Source organism: Pieris napi, chromosome 15, assembly GCF_905475465.1.
Source record: "Pieris napi chromosome 15, ilPieNapi1.2, whole genome shotgun sequence".
Taxonomy (NCBI): Eukaryota; Metazoa; Arthropoda; class Insecta; order Lepidoptera; family Pieridae; genus Pieris; species Pieris napi.
The window spans coordinates 9,949,769-9,965,536 of NC_062248.1; the positions used below are offsets into that span (position 1 = coordinate 9,949,769).

General features: G+C 35.7%; 1 protein-coding gene across 1 annotated transcript in view; it reads left to right on the forward strand.

Moving 5' to 3' along the window:
• Positions 1–15,768, forward strand: part of LOC125056577 (protein kibra) — a 73,106-nt gene that overhangs the window by 4,116 nt on the left and 53,222 nt on the right. Inside the window, exon 2 of the mRNA XM_047659747.1 lies at positions 7,868–7,977. Coding sequence (XP_047515703.1) covers positions 7,868–7,977 — 110 coding nt within the window. The remainder of the gene's footprint in view (positions 1–7,867; positions 7,978–15,768) is intronic.

Genomic DNA, 15,768 nt, shown 5'->3' on the forward strand with positions numbered 1-15,768 from the left:
ATCATCATCTAACATTGATTACATTCATGGCCTTAATTTTTCTGTGTAAAATGTTGTCTATGATAAATGACAAGTTGGCCGTGTTAAAAATTGAAACCTCATAAATTACTTTAAATTTTAAATAGGTAAGGTAAAACGTAAACATGTAAAAGTTTATATATGTGAAGAAGCTAAGTGTTAATTAGGCTTACATTGAATAAATAAACCTTGAAAGACATTGACACGTGTCACAATTGACATTCAATAGACAACATCTATTTTAATCGCCTTAGATTATAAAGAATAATGAAGTCCCTAATAAAGTTGCAAATAAGTGGAATTTCCGACCAATATTTCTTCTATTAGATGATGATAAACTTCTGTATATATGATAAAACTATTACCGACTAAAGGCCTATAAAGTACATAAACAGTCTAGTAATTCTAGGATCATATTATCAGCTTTTCCAATTTCTCTCGTAATCAATTGATATCTTGAAAACCTACAAGTTGTAAATAATTTTGTCTTTTCGTTCTATTTCCACTGTTCGTTTTCGGTTTCCAAGTTTTTTAGGAGCTCTCAGTTTTACTTGATTAAGATTGTAAATTACAAAAGCTAATGATTTACGTTTTTGTATCGACAGTGACTTTCCAATAACGATTAATGTTGAGTCGTGATATTCATTACATTTTGTCGCACGCGCCGTCCACTGGCGTGACGAAGACGGCTGGTATGCATCGTGATTCAGACAGAAACCCTATATTTCAATGTTTATGTAATCCCATTCGTTCGTCATATCAACAGCGTGCACATTAATCGAATATTCACTTATGACCGTTTCTATACGAAGGGAATTTCGAAATAAAAATATCTTGCCATTAAATTACGGACGAGCCGATTCATTCCGACTGTTCGATGTGTCTGGGGAATGTCTTACACCAAATATAAATTCTCAAAGTCCAAGACGGGCTTCAGCCTTGGTACAGTGACGTGATGCGCGTTTCAACGCTGTACATTTCTGTTCACACTTGGCGCTGGAATGTCGTTTGTCAATGATCGAATAACGCGTGACGTCACGGCGTCGCATTAGCTGCCATTCCATACCATCCAAATAATAACTCCTTTCCAACGATTGCTGGACGATTTGGGGGATAAATTCGGTGATCGGTGATGACGCAACGCGAAAGGAATGTTCCTATCTGTGCCTCGGTTTATGCACGCTCCGTTCGGTTCAGATACGAATTTTTATACGTATTGGATCATCCGGTTGGCAATCGGCATGCTTCGCCGCTCATTGCAACGTATTTAATTCGATTATAACTGCGTACGCTTTGTATCATCGGTTTTGAAAGGTTTGGAATGTGAGAGGACTCCGCGTTGACCCCTAACGCACACCATTTTTGGAACAGAAAGTCTGTTCTCGCTCCAGTGCTTCGTTTTGTTTTATACGACTGTGAATTTTTCCTTGAATTCGTGATTCCTTTGACACAGATTCGATGATTTCAAGAATTCGACCGGGGCAATGTACTCATTCGCGCTAAAATCGAGATTGTTCGAACCTTAGACTGAGAGAATGTGCATTATGCGGGCTATTCGGATTAAAATATTTCCCGGGCGTTATTTATAGATCAGAAGTAGGTGTGCGTGTTCGTCTGTTGATTGTTCGATGTGTGAGACAGCGTGGCACCGCCCTCGACCAGACGTTGGCGCAGGATTTGGCTATGGAAATATTGGAAGAGAACACCAATCATCTAATGCAATCGAACATTGCGAAAGAGGTTGCAACAAGTTCGTAAATCTTATAACTCTGTCAATTATCTACCGCCGTATACAGAAAAAGAAGATTAATAGAAAATGTTGTAGAGAGCTTGTCACGACGTCGCTTCTCACCTGAAGGAATGTCGTAAAGTGTCTGTGCTTTTAATAAAATAACCTAAAGCGGGTAGAAATTTCGCAGTTCTATTTGTGGCATCAGTCCATTGCCCTTATGCTTAGTCCTGGATACTTTGATCTTTGATACAGGCTCAGATGTTTCTGCAATTTATAGAAGTTCAGTACGTAGTATATATTTTTTTTGTAAAGGGGGGAATGTATGTAGTGATATCATATTCACTCATACTATATTGTACTTGTGTGTAGTAATTATAACCGTTTGCTTTGTTTGTAATATTTTTCACGTTCAAAAAAAAATATTTATTATGGAACATAAGATACATGTATCACTTATTCCTCGTCATTAAATTTGAATTTGTAGGCATCCCAACTCATCGGCAAAGAAGACAGAGGGTGTAGGCCGAGAGAAAAAGCCGGCGTAAAAAACTCTCGGTACTCTTTTAAAATAGCAAATCATCAAACAACACTTATTTTAAAACAAATATCATTAATTAGAAGTAGCCTGTCTAGCACTAGTCCCAGGCCCTTTTATCAGCTAGATAATGGTTAACTTTATAGTAAGCCTTTTTACACAGCAAGTTAAAGAAAACTTTAATACATTTCTTAAATTATTATAAAAGAGTCTCTGGGATTTTATTAAATATATAATATAAATTGTCTAGTACTGGGAAATTGCAGCCTGCGTATGTTCCGAGTATTAACATTGTGCGTATGTTCTATCCTAGTAAACTTATCACCATTTTTGATCGTTAGTCTAGATCCAACCAGTGTACTTAGCGCTCGTAATAAATTAAATATATTTATTTACTGAATTTTTATTAAAGTAAGACAAAGGTAGGACTTCATCCGTCCTACAAAGTTCTTACACAATCAATGACATGCATTGTTATCTATGGTTTCATTTGCAAGGAATAAGTAGGTAATTTTACCCCCCTTGGCGAACCCCGAAGGCCCTCTTAAAGGCGCCTGGAGGACCGGATGTTTCTAGTGGACTATTCAGGGGGGTCTATCCCCTCTGAATAGCAGAGGTCTTTGAGTGTAGACCCAGACAGTCCGCGTTAAGATCGACATTCATGGTGCGGGCATGCGTAAGCGCATTTTCAGTTTAAAAAAGCTAATTTTATCCCGTCCTTGGAATGAAGGCGTCCATCGCAGGGTTGTAACGACCGTAAAAAGGGTAATTTAAATGTAATTCCTGGCATGTTTTCTGCTTTAAAACAATTTATTTTCAGTTCAATGATTAGTTACAATGTTTGAATACTTTCGTTATCAGTCTAGGCTTTTGTTTAATTTATAAAAAATGTCAGGCCTTACAATGCCATTAATTATTGATAAACATACTTTGACGTGAAGATAACCGCATTCTTCAATCACGCCACTTGATAAAATAATGACGCCAATGTTATGTCTTCGGGTGATACGCAGAATTAGGCGCTTGGCTCTTACTTGCTCGAAATATATTTTATTTTGACATTTGTCATAGTTTGCGCTTTTTGAAAGAAAGAAAAGAGTATAAATAAATCAGTGATGCTACAACCTTTTTAGGTCTGGGCTTCACATTTCTGTATCTGTTTAATGATCACTTGTCAATCTAATAGGCAAGTAGGTGATCAGCCCCCGCTGACATGCCGTCGACTTTTTGTGTCTAAGGCAAGCTGGTTCCCTGAAGATGTTTTTCTTCACCATTTGAGCGATGTTAAATGTGCATATAGAAAGAAAGTCATCAATCATTGGTGCATAGCCGGGGATTGAACCTACGACCTCATGGTTGTGAGTCGCACGCTAAAGATAGACCAAGGGCCGCTAGCCCAAGGATGAAAAATTCCACTCGTATCACCTGGACATCCGTCGTACCACAACTGAGCGTTTTTTATGGCAGTTTTTGCCGCGCACCACCATTGTGGAACTGCCCGCTGAAGTTTTTCCGAACCAATCCGACTTAGGGTCCATTGTACATCGCACTCGCGAGCTCTCTGGCATTGAGAGTGTCCATGGGTGGCGGTGTCACTTATCATCAGGTTCCTACCCGTTAACCCACCACTTTAAAAAAATGTTCAATAGAATCACAGATTCTACAGAAGTTATGATACCTATTGTATTGATTATAACGATATCTTCTCACCATCTTATCTCATCCCACTTATCACACAGAAATCCTAAAATTATTTTCGATTAGCATATTAAATTATAATAATACAAAAAAAATCCGCTAGAATCTTATTTATTTTGTGATATATTTTTTATTTTAGAATCAAGCTAAGTCGTAAAAGTATCTGATAGTGAACAAAATCTTTGAATGCAAATGTTACGTAACATAAAAATACTGTTTACTAAAATAATAGCAACAATAAAAATTCCTCCGCGTTTGATTGGTATCGTTGTGTGTGTGTAACTGTCTATGTGTGCGATTAGGGATTCCGTGACACGGGTCACCGTTTCCAAGAAACGCCTGACGTCCCGGTGACAGGACTGGTTTTGCCGGCGCAACATTGTAGTCTATACCCGTCCTTGTCTAACACATGGCGGATCATCTTTCGCTGCATTGGCGCCCTCTATCTCCTCAACTCAACTCCGGTAGCTTACGAATTTCCATTGAAGATTTGGCGACGTTATGTAAATGCTTGGGCAATTTGAAATAAAATCGCTGGTTAATATCGCGTTGTTACTTTCTTTTTGTTTAAACGACCATTACGTGTTAAAATTCCTTTGAATTGGCTCATTAATACTTTCTCGGGCGAACGGTAGCTCGCAGTTTAACCTTACACGGCGTATCATTACACTGTGAGTGATTACAAAATTGCCAATAATCGAAATGTTAACGTCACGCAAACGAAATGTCAAATTTAAGAGCTCTTGTGTGAACTGGACACGAATTCCAACATTCCAATAACGTAAATATTTTTATAAATAATTATTAAGGTAAAACCTTAATTTACGTTTAAATGTCAATTTGACATGTCAAGATTTTTTTATGGCAATGAGGAAGTATATACAACCATAAAGGCTGTAATGGCAACATTTATTTTTTTGTAATATTCTATTTTCGAATTTTAAACCATTTTTAATTTGCAAGGAGGTTTAATAAGCACTAATCGAAATAGATTCTTAATTTAAAAATCCAGTTTCTCGAATGCAAATATGAAGTTTTTGCAGCAAGTAGCCGGCGCCTTCGAACCACGCCCCTGCTTCTGGCCTGACTTATCAATAATTACTCTAGCCATTATCTCAAGCAAAACTAGTTCGTGTCTGAGTCCGCCCCACAACACTGGAATGCTATTTTAGTTTATAGAAAACGCTCTCGATTTCCTGTCCATATAAGATAGGACTTCATTCCAGGATTTAATTTAATGTCTTGTAATAAAACATTTTTAATATCAATTATATACATATACTATTTCTGTAGGCATTATTAATAATAAACAATAAATCAGTGGCGTTACAACATCTTTAGGTATTGGCCTCAGATTTCTGAATCTGTTTGATGATCATCTAATAGGCAAGTAGGTGATCGGCCTCCAGTGCCTGCCATACGCCGGCGACTTTTTGGGTCCAAGACGTCGGTTTCCCCACGATTTCGACCGTTCGTTAGCAAATGTTTGAGCAGTGATGGCCTAGTGGCTTCAGCGTGCGACTCTCATCCCTGAGGTCGTAGGTTCGATCCCCGGCTGTGCACCAATGGACTTTCTTTCGATGTAGGTATTATTAAGCTGTACATCTTTTCTAATACTCAATCTGCAAATCAAACCACGAAAACGTCTTAATTTTTCGTGTTAATATACCCTATGATAACGTGTATTTCTATTGATCAAATTTCACACTTTATTAATTAACTGTCAAGTGACTATGATACCTGTACCGCAACCAGTAGGTACATTGGAATACTAATTTAAATTGTAAGCCAATAAACGTTTTGTTACAGTATTTAATTGTAAAAGATCTTTTTATAGCTGCAATTGGTGATAGAAATCGATACTGCGAATTTGGAGCCAATTTTTGAAGTTATACTTCTTTAGGCGCGTTATGAAAAATTGATGAGAGTGAAATTTTACGATGCGCGCGCATCGTGACACAAAATTAACAGAATGAAGTTTGCCCACGAAAGATGCTACGGCATTGGACATAATTTAAAAACAACATTCGAATAATAGTAGAATTTATGTTACACTTAATGTAAGAGAATAATAATATTTATTTATTTAATTTTTCAAATGTAAACTGAACTTTATTGACTATAATGACTCCTTTTCCAGTCTTTGATTATTTAATTGTAATTAATTATTTGCATGCAATCAAAAACTATTTTTAATAATGCCAAAGAAGTATAACTTCTTACGCGCGTACAATATAAGTACACGCACCCTTTTTTTGCATATAATACGATGAAACGGGACTAGAAAACTGTGACCATGGGTACGAGTTTTCGTTCATACTAATCCCCAAGTAGCGGGCATACTCTCATTTAGACAACACATAAAATTATCTTGTCGAAAGTAATAATGCGTTCTTGTTTGTTTTTAATGATATACAATATGCTTGGGATTCGTGGGAACTCGCATTATGGGAAGCCATTTTAAAGAATTATTGGGTACATACATAATTACTAGTTAAAAAACTACGATCTCTGGTATGAGTTTGATAAGTCCACTTTTGTTGTAATTTTCTTCTTATAGTATCTTGTAAATGACGGAGGGTTTCTTGTAATTTGAGAGCTTTTGACGTTCATAACAGTACAGCCCTGCGATTCTGTAACTCACTTTTCGAACTCACTCAGCGGTTATCGTATCGGTGGTAGCTCTGAAATCAGTCGTGAAACAGTCATTTTATGATTTGGCATTCTAATAAACAATAAACTACAAGCTCCCACCTTTTCAGAATGCCAAATCATAAAATGACTGCTTCACGACTGATTTGAGAGCGACCGGCGATCCGAAAACCGCTGTGTGAGTTTGAAAAGTGAGTTACAGAATCGCAGGGCAGTACTCATGTAACCTTCTTGAAGTTATACTTCTTTTGGCGCGTTAGGGAAAAATGATGAGAGTAAATTTTACGGTGCGCGCACACCGTCTCAAAAAACCGACAGCCTGAAGTTAGCTATAGTCAACATTTTAGTTTTTTTATTAGTGTCGTTTTTTCTACAAACGTATTATAAAACTTTTGAAAAGATTTTTATCTCGTTACGCCAAAGAAGTATATCTAACTTCTAACGCGTGTACATAAGTACACTTTGCAATTTGCAATTGCTTTGTTTTGTTCCATTCTTTTGCCATAATTGTATATCTTTTTTGCACTTCTTGCGCTCACTTTATTTTTTTTTAAATTTATTTATGATACAGAATAATAATAAAATCATAATATGTTACATTGGAAAACCGCTGTGATTTGTATAAATGTACCCATAGCAGTTGTGATTAGGAACGCGAGAAATGCATATCAAAGTAGTTTTTCAATTGACGTTGATATAAATTTTTATGTTGGTTAACGTTAGACTATCTAATAACTGGCCGGGTAGTCGCGGTAGCAAATACCTCAACGTTCTTTCGCCATATACGTTGTTTGCTCTCGATGTACAGAGCCGAATTTCAGTTATCGTTCGGGTCTGTACGTCTTGCTAAATTCGTTTTTTATGTCATCTATTTGGAACCAGCTGCCCACTGAAGTATTTCCGAAGCAATTCGACTTAGGGTCCTTCAAGGAAAGATCGTACCAATTTTTAAAATGCCGGGTCACTTGCGAGCCCTCTGGCAATGAGTGTGTCTATGGCCGGTATCACTTAACATCACGTGAGCCTCCTACTCTTATATAAAAAAAATATTGATGGCAAAGTCACTTTTTGTGTCAAATTAACAATTTTCATAAAATATTATTAAACATTTAAAAGCTAATAAAAATATTTTAGCTGTATATTTGAATTCCACGAAATGATTTAAATATATTAAAAACAGGTTTTGGGTGACGCGATATTGATTAAAACTAAGCAAGTTTTTTTTTTTACAGACTTACGAAGCCCCAATCGTTTGCGGACTGCATTGGCAATGAACTGCCGCTTGGTTGGGAGGAGGCCTACGACCCTCAAATCGGGCCATACTACATCAACCATGTCAATCGTGAGTATTCTGTGACACACTTGTCTATGGAAGATTCTTCTCAGTCTATGGAACTATATTACAAAGTAAATTGTAAACTTTAAAAAAGGGGCCTCATAGCCTAGCGGTCTTATTAAGTGGCAGCTAGGTGAGGGGTACCGGGTTCGATTCCCGGTTCGAGGGCAAGTTTTAATTTAATTTAAATTTTGTTCTCGGCCTTTGTGGGTTGTGCGGTACCGGGCGAGTGCCTAAACCGTACATGGAGGACATGGTCGAATTTTTAAAGACAAGCACGAATTATAAAAAATCCTATACTTGACGCTGGCTAATGCACAAAACCGTGCCAGAGCCATAAAAGAAAACTTTAAAAACGCCATAACGATTCATGAGAATTCAAAAATGGAATTTTCCAGGTATATGATAACTGAAGTAGATAAATTGCATAAGATCTAGAAACTTTTTCAGTATTGTAAAATACACCTTAGTCTATAGTAATAAGCGCTGCTATTCACTAGAAATCAAAAATGGAACTATCGAAGCAATATAATTTTAAAATATTCAAAAGCAAACGCCACAGTACTAAAATTTAAAAATGGAATATTGTTGACAATAGGTTGTTTTGGCTAACTTCAGTTGGTTCTGATTCGAATTAATGAAAAAATCTTGAAGGTATTTTCGATAGACGAGTTTATACTCGATTACAGGCTGTTGTTGGGTAAAAGTACACATTTTAAACGATTTCTAAATGAATCATTCCACTTTCATTAATTCTCTTGGGAATTCCAACTGGTTTATTACAATAACACAATCTACACAGTATTCCAAATAATTAAAGTATTTATCGGACGAGCTGTGTAATTCGCCTTTATCGCCTGAAAACAGAGAAATTTATTAAGACAAAAATCCACAAACTTTTTAGGTCTGGGCCTCAGATTGCTGTATCTGTTTCATGATAATTTGTCAATCTAATATGCAAGTAGGTGATCAGCTTCTGTGCCTGACACACGCTGTCGACTTTTTGGGTCTAAGACCAGCCGGTTTCATCACGATGTTTTCCTTGATCGAGCGAATGTTATATGCGCACATAGAAAGTCCATTGGTGCACGGGGAACGAACCTACGACCTCAGGGATGAGAGTCATACGCCAACACTGCTGCCTACTAGCTAACTATTGGCGAATTAATATTTAATGGCGGATATAACGAATCTTGTATCTCATGAGTAAATGTGTTTTATTTTATTAATTTACACTTCGTTGCATACATAAAGTACAATTAAAATAAATAAAAGGATGGAAACTGTTTGTATTCAAGCAATTATATACACATATAAATTACCAACATAGACTATATGTCCTTCATAATGACCATACTATTTTAATACTTCATAGTTTTTAGCATATTTTGGCATATTTTCATTACCAAAAACATTCGATGAATCACAAAACTGGTTTTCTGTTTCGTTAATGAAAATTTCACAACACCTACGTTATAACGTTCATATTAAATTGTCGATTAGGCTTACGGGTCCTTAAATAATACAGTTAAATTAAAATTTAGATTTAATTCTATTCTGGTGTGCCTTTGTATAACGTTTTCCTACAATAAAGTTCACAAAAGGGAGTGCTTTACATATCTTCTTACTATCTAGCCTATACAATTATGGCCAATAAGTAATATTATTAATTAAAAAGTAAATGTAAAAAAATCATTTAATCATATAGGTAACATAACTCGTCTTGACTCGTCATAACTTATGACTCGTCAGTAAAGAAATACATATTAATACTTCTAATTTTACATTTACTGCCAGTTCTCAAATCAAGGGCGTAGAACGGAAGAGAAGAACTGGCAATAAACTCTCCGCCACTCTTTAATCACCATTTTTTTTACACAACGTTTGTAAGGAGCTGCAACCATTAAACCATCTTCCACATGACATATCAAGTAATTAATAATAATAACATAAATTAAAAAAAAACACAGACTTGTCCTCTATCAGCACTTACATTCTCGTGGGAATTGAAAATTGTAATGAAATAATAACTAAGCAATATGTATGGTGAGAATATTTCCGGAGTAGTTGTCGCCCGGGCAACTGGCATTGGGAGACACCAAGCCCACCAGACCTCAACTTCATCATCGGACGTCAAGGCAGAATACGAAATTTCACCCGAATCACCTCGACGTCCGCCCTTCCACAACTGCGTTTTTCAAGGCAGTTTTTGCCGCGCACCATCACTATGTGGAACCAGCTGCCCACTGAAGTATTTCCGAACCAATTCGACTTAGGGTCCTTCAAGAAAAGAGCGTACCGATTCTTAAAAGGCCGGCAACGCACTCGCGAGCCCTCTGGCATTGAGAGTGTCCGTGGGCGGCGGTATCATTTAACATCAGATGAGCCTCCTGCCCCTTTGCCCCTGTTCTATAAAAAAAACTTATCTTGATCAAACTCCGTTGATAGAAACAGGGAATGTCACTCTTCTGCTTAGCTTCTCGGACAGATCTGCCTGATCGCGTGCCTAATACGTCCTTTGTATATATAAAAAAAACCATACCAATAAATTAACTAAGTTTGTACTTGGTAAACGGCATTTTTTTAAAATATTTTAGAAATAGTTGTTACATATAACTCCAGGATTATTATACTAATGGAGAAAGAGTTTTTGTCCAGTAGTTTTTGAGTTAATTCGTTACAGACTAATCCTTCGTTAGAATATTAGTATAGCATACATTAATGAATTTATTATGTATAAATTATTTCTAATTTATTCGATGACACACAAGATAAGAGGTAACTAATACGTCTGCATTTTATGAGTTTTTATATAAAAACGCTCGTAAATTAAAGCTTTCTTAATTAGATCATATTTTTAAATCCTAAAACGGGTAAATTTAATTTATGGGTTTATATATGTATAACGTATATATATGTTTATTTATTGGGAAAACTTTGTTATGAAACTTTAGTACCTACATATAATTTAATTTACGAAATATTCTATAGTGAACATATTAACGTAAATTTAGTATAATCTAAATAACTTTTTTTACATAAGAGGTGGAATGCCCCTGCTCCCGATAATGGCAAGGGTATGTGGGATCCACAACCAGAATCTCTGCTATTCAAACTCAAACGCAAAATAACTTTATGTATACAGCAGACCGGCCAAGCGTTGCTGTGGCTAAGGTTTTTGTTTATAACATAGTAGTAAACTATTCAAGGGAAGCGGTAGGAGAACACCAGTCATGGGGACCACCATGCTATATTAGAATGCCATTAAATTGTAGCTTATGTGAAACGTTGGTACTTTCAACACAGCGCCATCTGTTAGAATTGTGACTATCAAATAATAAACAAATATTTAGCAATAAAATAATATTGCGGGTATAAATTGAGATGTAAGCTATCCTATATTTTAAGTTGGATCAAACTACACACGGTGTGCAAATTTGATTGATACCGGTTCGGTAGTTTAGGGAGTCCATAGCGGACAAAGAACGTGACACGTAATTTATATATATTAAGATAGGTAAACAAGTACACTTATGAACTTCAACAGAAACGATGTCAAATTGATTCTAAATTCACATGTACTACCAGTTGGCAAAAACCGTAGAGTGGATAAAAAGAACTGGCAATAAACTCTCCGCCACCCTTTTTAATCGCCAAATTTTGAGTCATACAAATTTTCTGTAAGGCACAAACATTTGAACTTGAGCTGTAAGATGCGTATTCCAAATACAAAATTCTATAGATTACTTCCAAACGATATCGTGTTAAGACGTTTAATTCACTATAACGGGTCTCTAGTGATTAGACAAAAGCCCTTAATTACTGGCAACAGTTAGGTTTATTTATTACAGTTAAAATCGAGTAAGCCAATGTAAATTCCACACTATTATCATAAGTAACGATAATGGTGAATTGAATGGGCATTCCAAATTCAAATTTTGCTTAACACTAACGTAGCTCGCACCTAACTTCATGCTTATTCGAGCGCTGTAGGCAAATGACGTTAGCCGTCAATATAAAATATATTATTACTAGCTGATCCGGCAAACGTCGTTTCGCCATGTATATCATTTATAATAAAAAAATAGGGGTTGATCGTAGAGGGGTGAAAGTTAGGGGTTGTATGTATTTTTTAATGCTGTATCATAAAAAAATAGAAATTAAAAATTTTGTCTAAAAAATAAAAATAAAAATTTAGGGGTGGACTACCCTTAACATCTGGCGGGCTGATTTGTGAATCTAAACCATTCCCAGATCCCCTTGAAGACACACAAAAAATTTCATCAAAATTGGTCCAGTCGTTTAGGAGGAGTTCAGTCACATACACACGCACACAATAAATATATATATTAAGATTATTATAATATTAAAGGAGTTTTTAAGCTGAAATGATTTTCCAATTGTCAATTAGAAAATCATTTCAGAATCATTTCACTTCAAAACAGACAATTTCGGTATATAACGAACTGAAAGCCGATAAAAAATATTTTTTTGTATAATATATAGTCAATTTGGTATCTTCTTTTTTGATAATTAAAAAAAAACATAAGCAATTGAGGTTTCAATCAAACATCAGGTTTTATATGATCTTTAAAAGCTGGGTGTGCTCAGCTAGGCAAAACGGTACTTCAGAGTGTTCATAGAAGTTCGGATTAATACCTGCAGCTGAGTTTCATCATTGGACTTCGAGGCAGAATACGAAATTTCACCCGTATCACATCCTCCGTCGTTCTATAACCGAGCGTTTTTAAGGCAGTTTTTCCGGGCACCACCACTATGTGGAACCGCTCACTGAAGTATTTATCAGGCTTCTGAGAGTGTCCATTAGCGGTACTAAACATCAGGTGAGCCAGGAGCCCACTGCCCGTTTGCCCTAGAAAGAAATATCGAAACAAATTAATATTTTTAACTTTAAGCATAATTTCCATGCAACTTATTAAAAGCCTTAAAGCTATGATGAAATTTAGTCAAGGTATAATGTTAAAATGCAGTTTTAAAGATGCCAGATCATTATTCATAGTTAATGCACGAAGTCGTTACGATAATTATTATTTAGCTCACCCTAGCTCGTTATTTAGCCCAAGGCACATTTTTCGCTACATATTATTACCCAGATAGGCGTAGGCTTTATATAAGAGGAAATAATGTTTTGTAAGGATACACTATGATTATTATTTATCTATAATCATATTCTAAAGATTTTATTATTGTAGCGAATAACAAAAACCTACACATTTCTTCAGTACTACATTATATTCTGAGTAACAGGTTAAAATTAAAAAAAAAGTTAAACCATGCGATCGGTGATGCCAACTCCTGCAGCATGTTTCCCCTAGAAAACCCCCCTAAAGTTTTTGTTGTGCCCCGCTTTGAATTTTTTTGTGGGATCTGTTTTCGGTATTGTACAAATGAATAAATATAGAATTATAGGTTTTTGTTTGTCTATTACTTTGTACGATATGTCTTAGAGGATAGTTTGTTAAAAGTCAAAAGTCAAAATCATTTATTCATATAGGTAACATAATGTAGGTACACTTATGAACGTCTAAAAAGAAATAAACATCAAATGCTTCTAATTTTACATTGACTGCCAGTTCTCAAATCGAGGGCGTAGAACAGAAGAGAAGAACTGGCAGTAAAAATTAATAAATCCATAATCCACGCATAAGAACCGTATAACATGTACTTGGTTATGGTTATATCGAATTGCTAACTACATTTCGCGATATGACAAGAAAAAATGCAGCACGGCGCCAGCAACACTGACATTTAGAGTAATGCATGTGAATTAATTAATAATTCTTCGAGAGATGATTCAGCGCGCATTTATTAGCAAGTAACGGAAGTGCGCTCGGCCAGTTAAATACAAAAGACTTATGATTCATTGTTGAGGCTAAAGGCGACATTTTTAACGCCGTTATCACAGGCTTTACATAAAGGCACTGTTATTTCAACTAGGTACTTATGTAATGTGTACACGTGACGGTTTTGAACTAAATGCGAAATATTTAAACGTGATACGTTTCAAGTATGGGAGCGTTCAAGTATTACGTTCACTTCACGCAATTTTTGGCGATTATTTAAAAACGTTACGGCGCGTTACATGAGGAGGGGCCTCATGTAACGCGCCGTAACGTTTTTCTGTACCCAATAGTAAAATAAGTACTGGAAAGTCGAAAATAATATTAACAATAACGCGTAATTCAATCCCCGCCCCGCATCGTAACGTTTTACAAAAGGACCCCCCTCCCCAAAAAAAATTCGTTACGTAATACTTGAACGCTCCCTATTACGTAAGCAGATTTACAGCAATTTATCCCCCCTTCCTTTAGTCAGCAAAAGTAAGCTAAGCTCTCAAAAATAATAGTACATAAACGTGTTAATTTTTTGTAGGTATTCTCGGAAATGCGAAAAATAACCCACCACCCCCATACTGCTTACGTAATAATTTAACGGCCCCATAAGCAAAAACCCTTTGTTTGGATTTTCAAATATGGTCCAATTAAATTTAGTTGTATAGGAAATGAAAATTTTTAATACTTATGTTTTTCCAAAATTATTGCTACAGATTATTAAATTAGACCATTAAAATCACATTTTGTGGTTTCCTTTTCTTATAATAGATCATTAAAACACAAGATATTTTTATTAATACAATGTACCCACATAAACAAAATTTTTTATTCATAGTTCCAGAATCAAATTTCGGGTAATTTACAGCTTAAAGGTACTCATGACCTATCAGCTGTTTATCCTAAATATATTTGACCCATTTAAAACGATTTGTAATATTATAAAGATTTTTCTATATAATTGTTTAATAGATACCTTAAAGCGATGATATACTATAATATACATGATATTATATCATACGATATACTATAATGATACAATTTAATTTTTATATCTTTTAAAATTATTTTGTGAAAATTATTTTTGTACTTCAGTTAAATATATTTAAACGGGCAGGAGGCTGACCTGGTGTTAAGTGGTACTGCCGTCCATGGACACTCACATTGCCAGAAAACTCGCAAGTGCGTTGCCGGCCTTTCGAAAATTGGTACGCTCTTTTCTTGAAGAACCCTAAGTCGAATTGGTTCCGAAATCAGTGGGCAGCTGTCTCCACATAGCGGTGTAGCATAGTGATACGAATGTATTCTCTTGTCTACAACATTAGTTGTAACATTCTAGTCATATAATTAAATATATGTATAGATATACATACAACTAAACGTTTCTCAAGAATCATTATCTATATGTGAAAATTGTAAATTGATCGTTTTTAGTTTATGGCGTTCAAATTCAGTCTAAGGGACTTTATATATTTTTTTTCCAATCGTCCCCTCGACTTCTGTCAAGTTTAATCTGTGCCAACAGGCACTTACTCTATGAGTAAAAATGCCATAGAGTACAGCGTACAATTGTCGTATAATCGGATTTGAGTGGCAATCACTCGGCCTTGTGCGTCCAGAATTGATATAATTGGAAGATCGCCGCACTTTGTATGTCACGCTCTGTACAAGTGACTCTGGAATGCATGCAAATTGGTTTCAGTATGGGTTTGTAAAGTTACACCTAAAAAAACTTAAACATGTATGACATTTCTATACTTTTCACTATGAGATTCGACATTCTGATATATTTTAACAGGTTTTTTTTTGATATCACTGCAAACTGGCAGGAGGCTCACCTGATGTTAAGTGATACCTGATGTTAGTGGCTTTTAGAATTGGTACGCTCTTTTCTTAAAGGACCCTAAGTCGAATTGGTTCGGAAACACTTCAGTAAGCGGCTGAT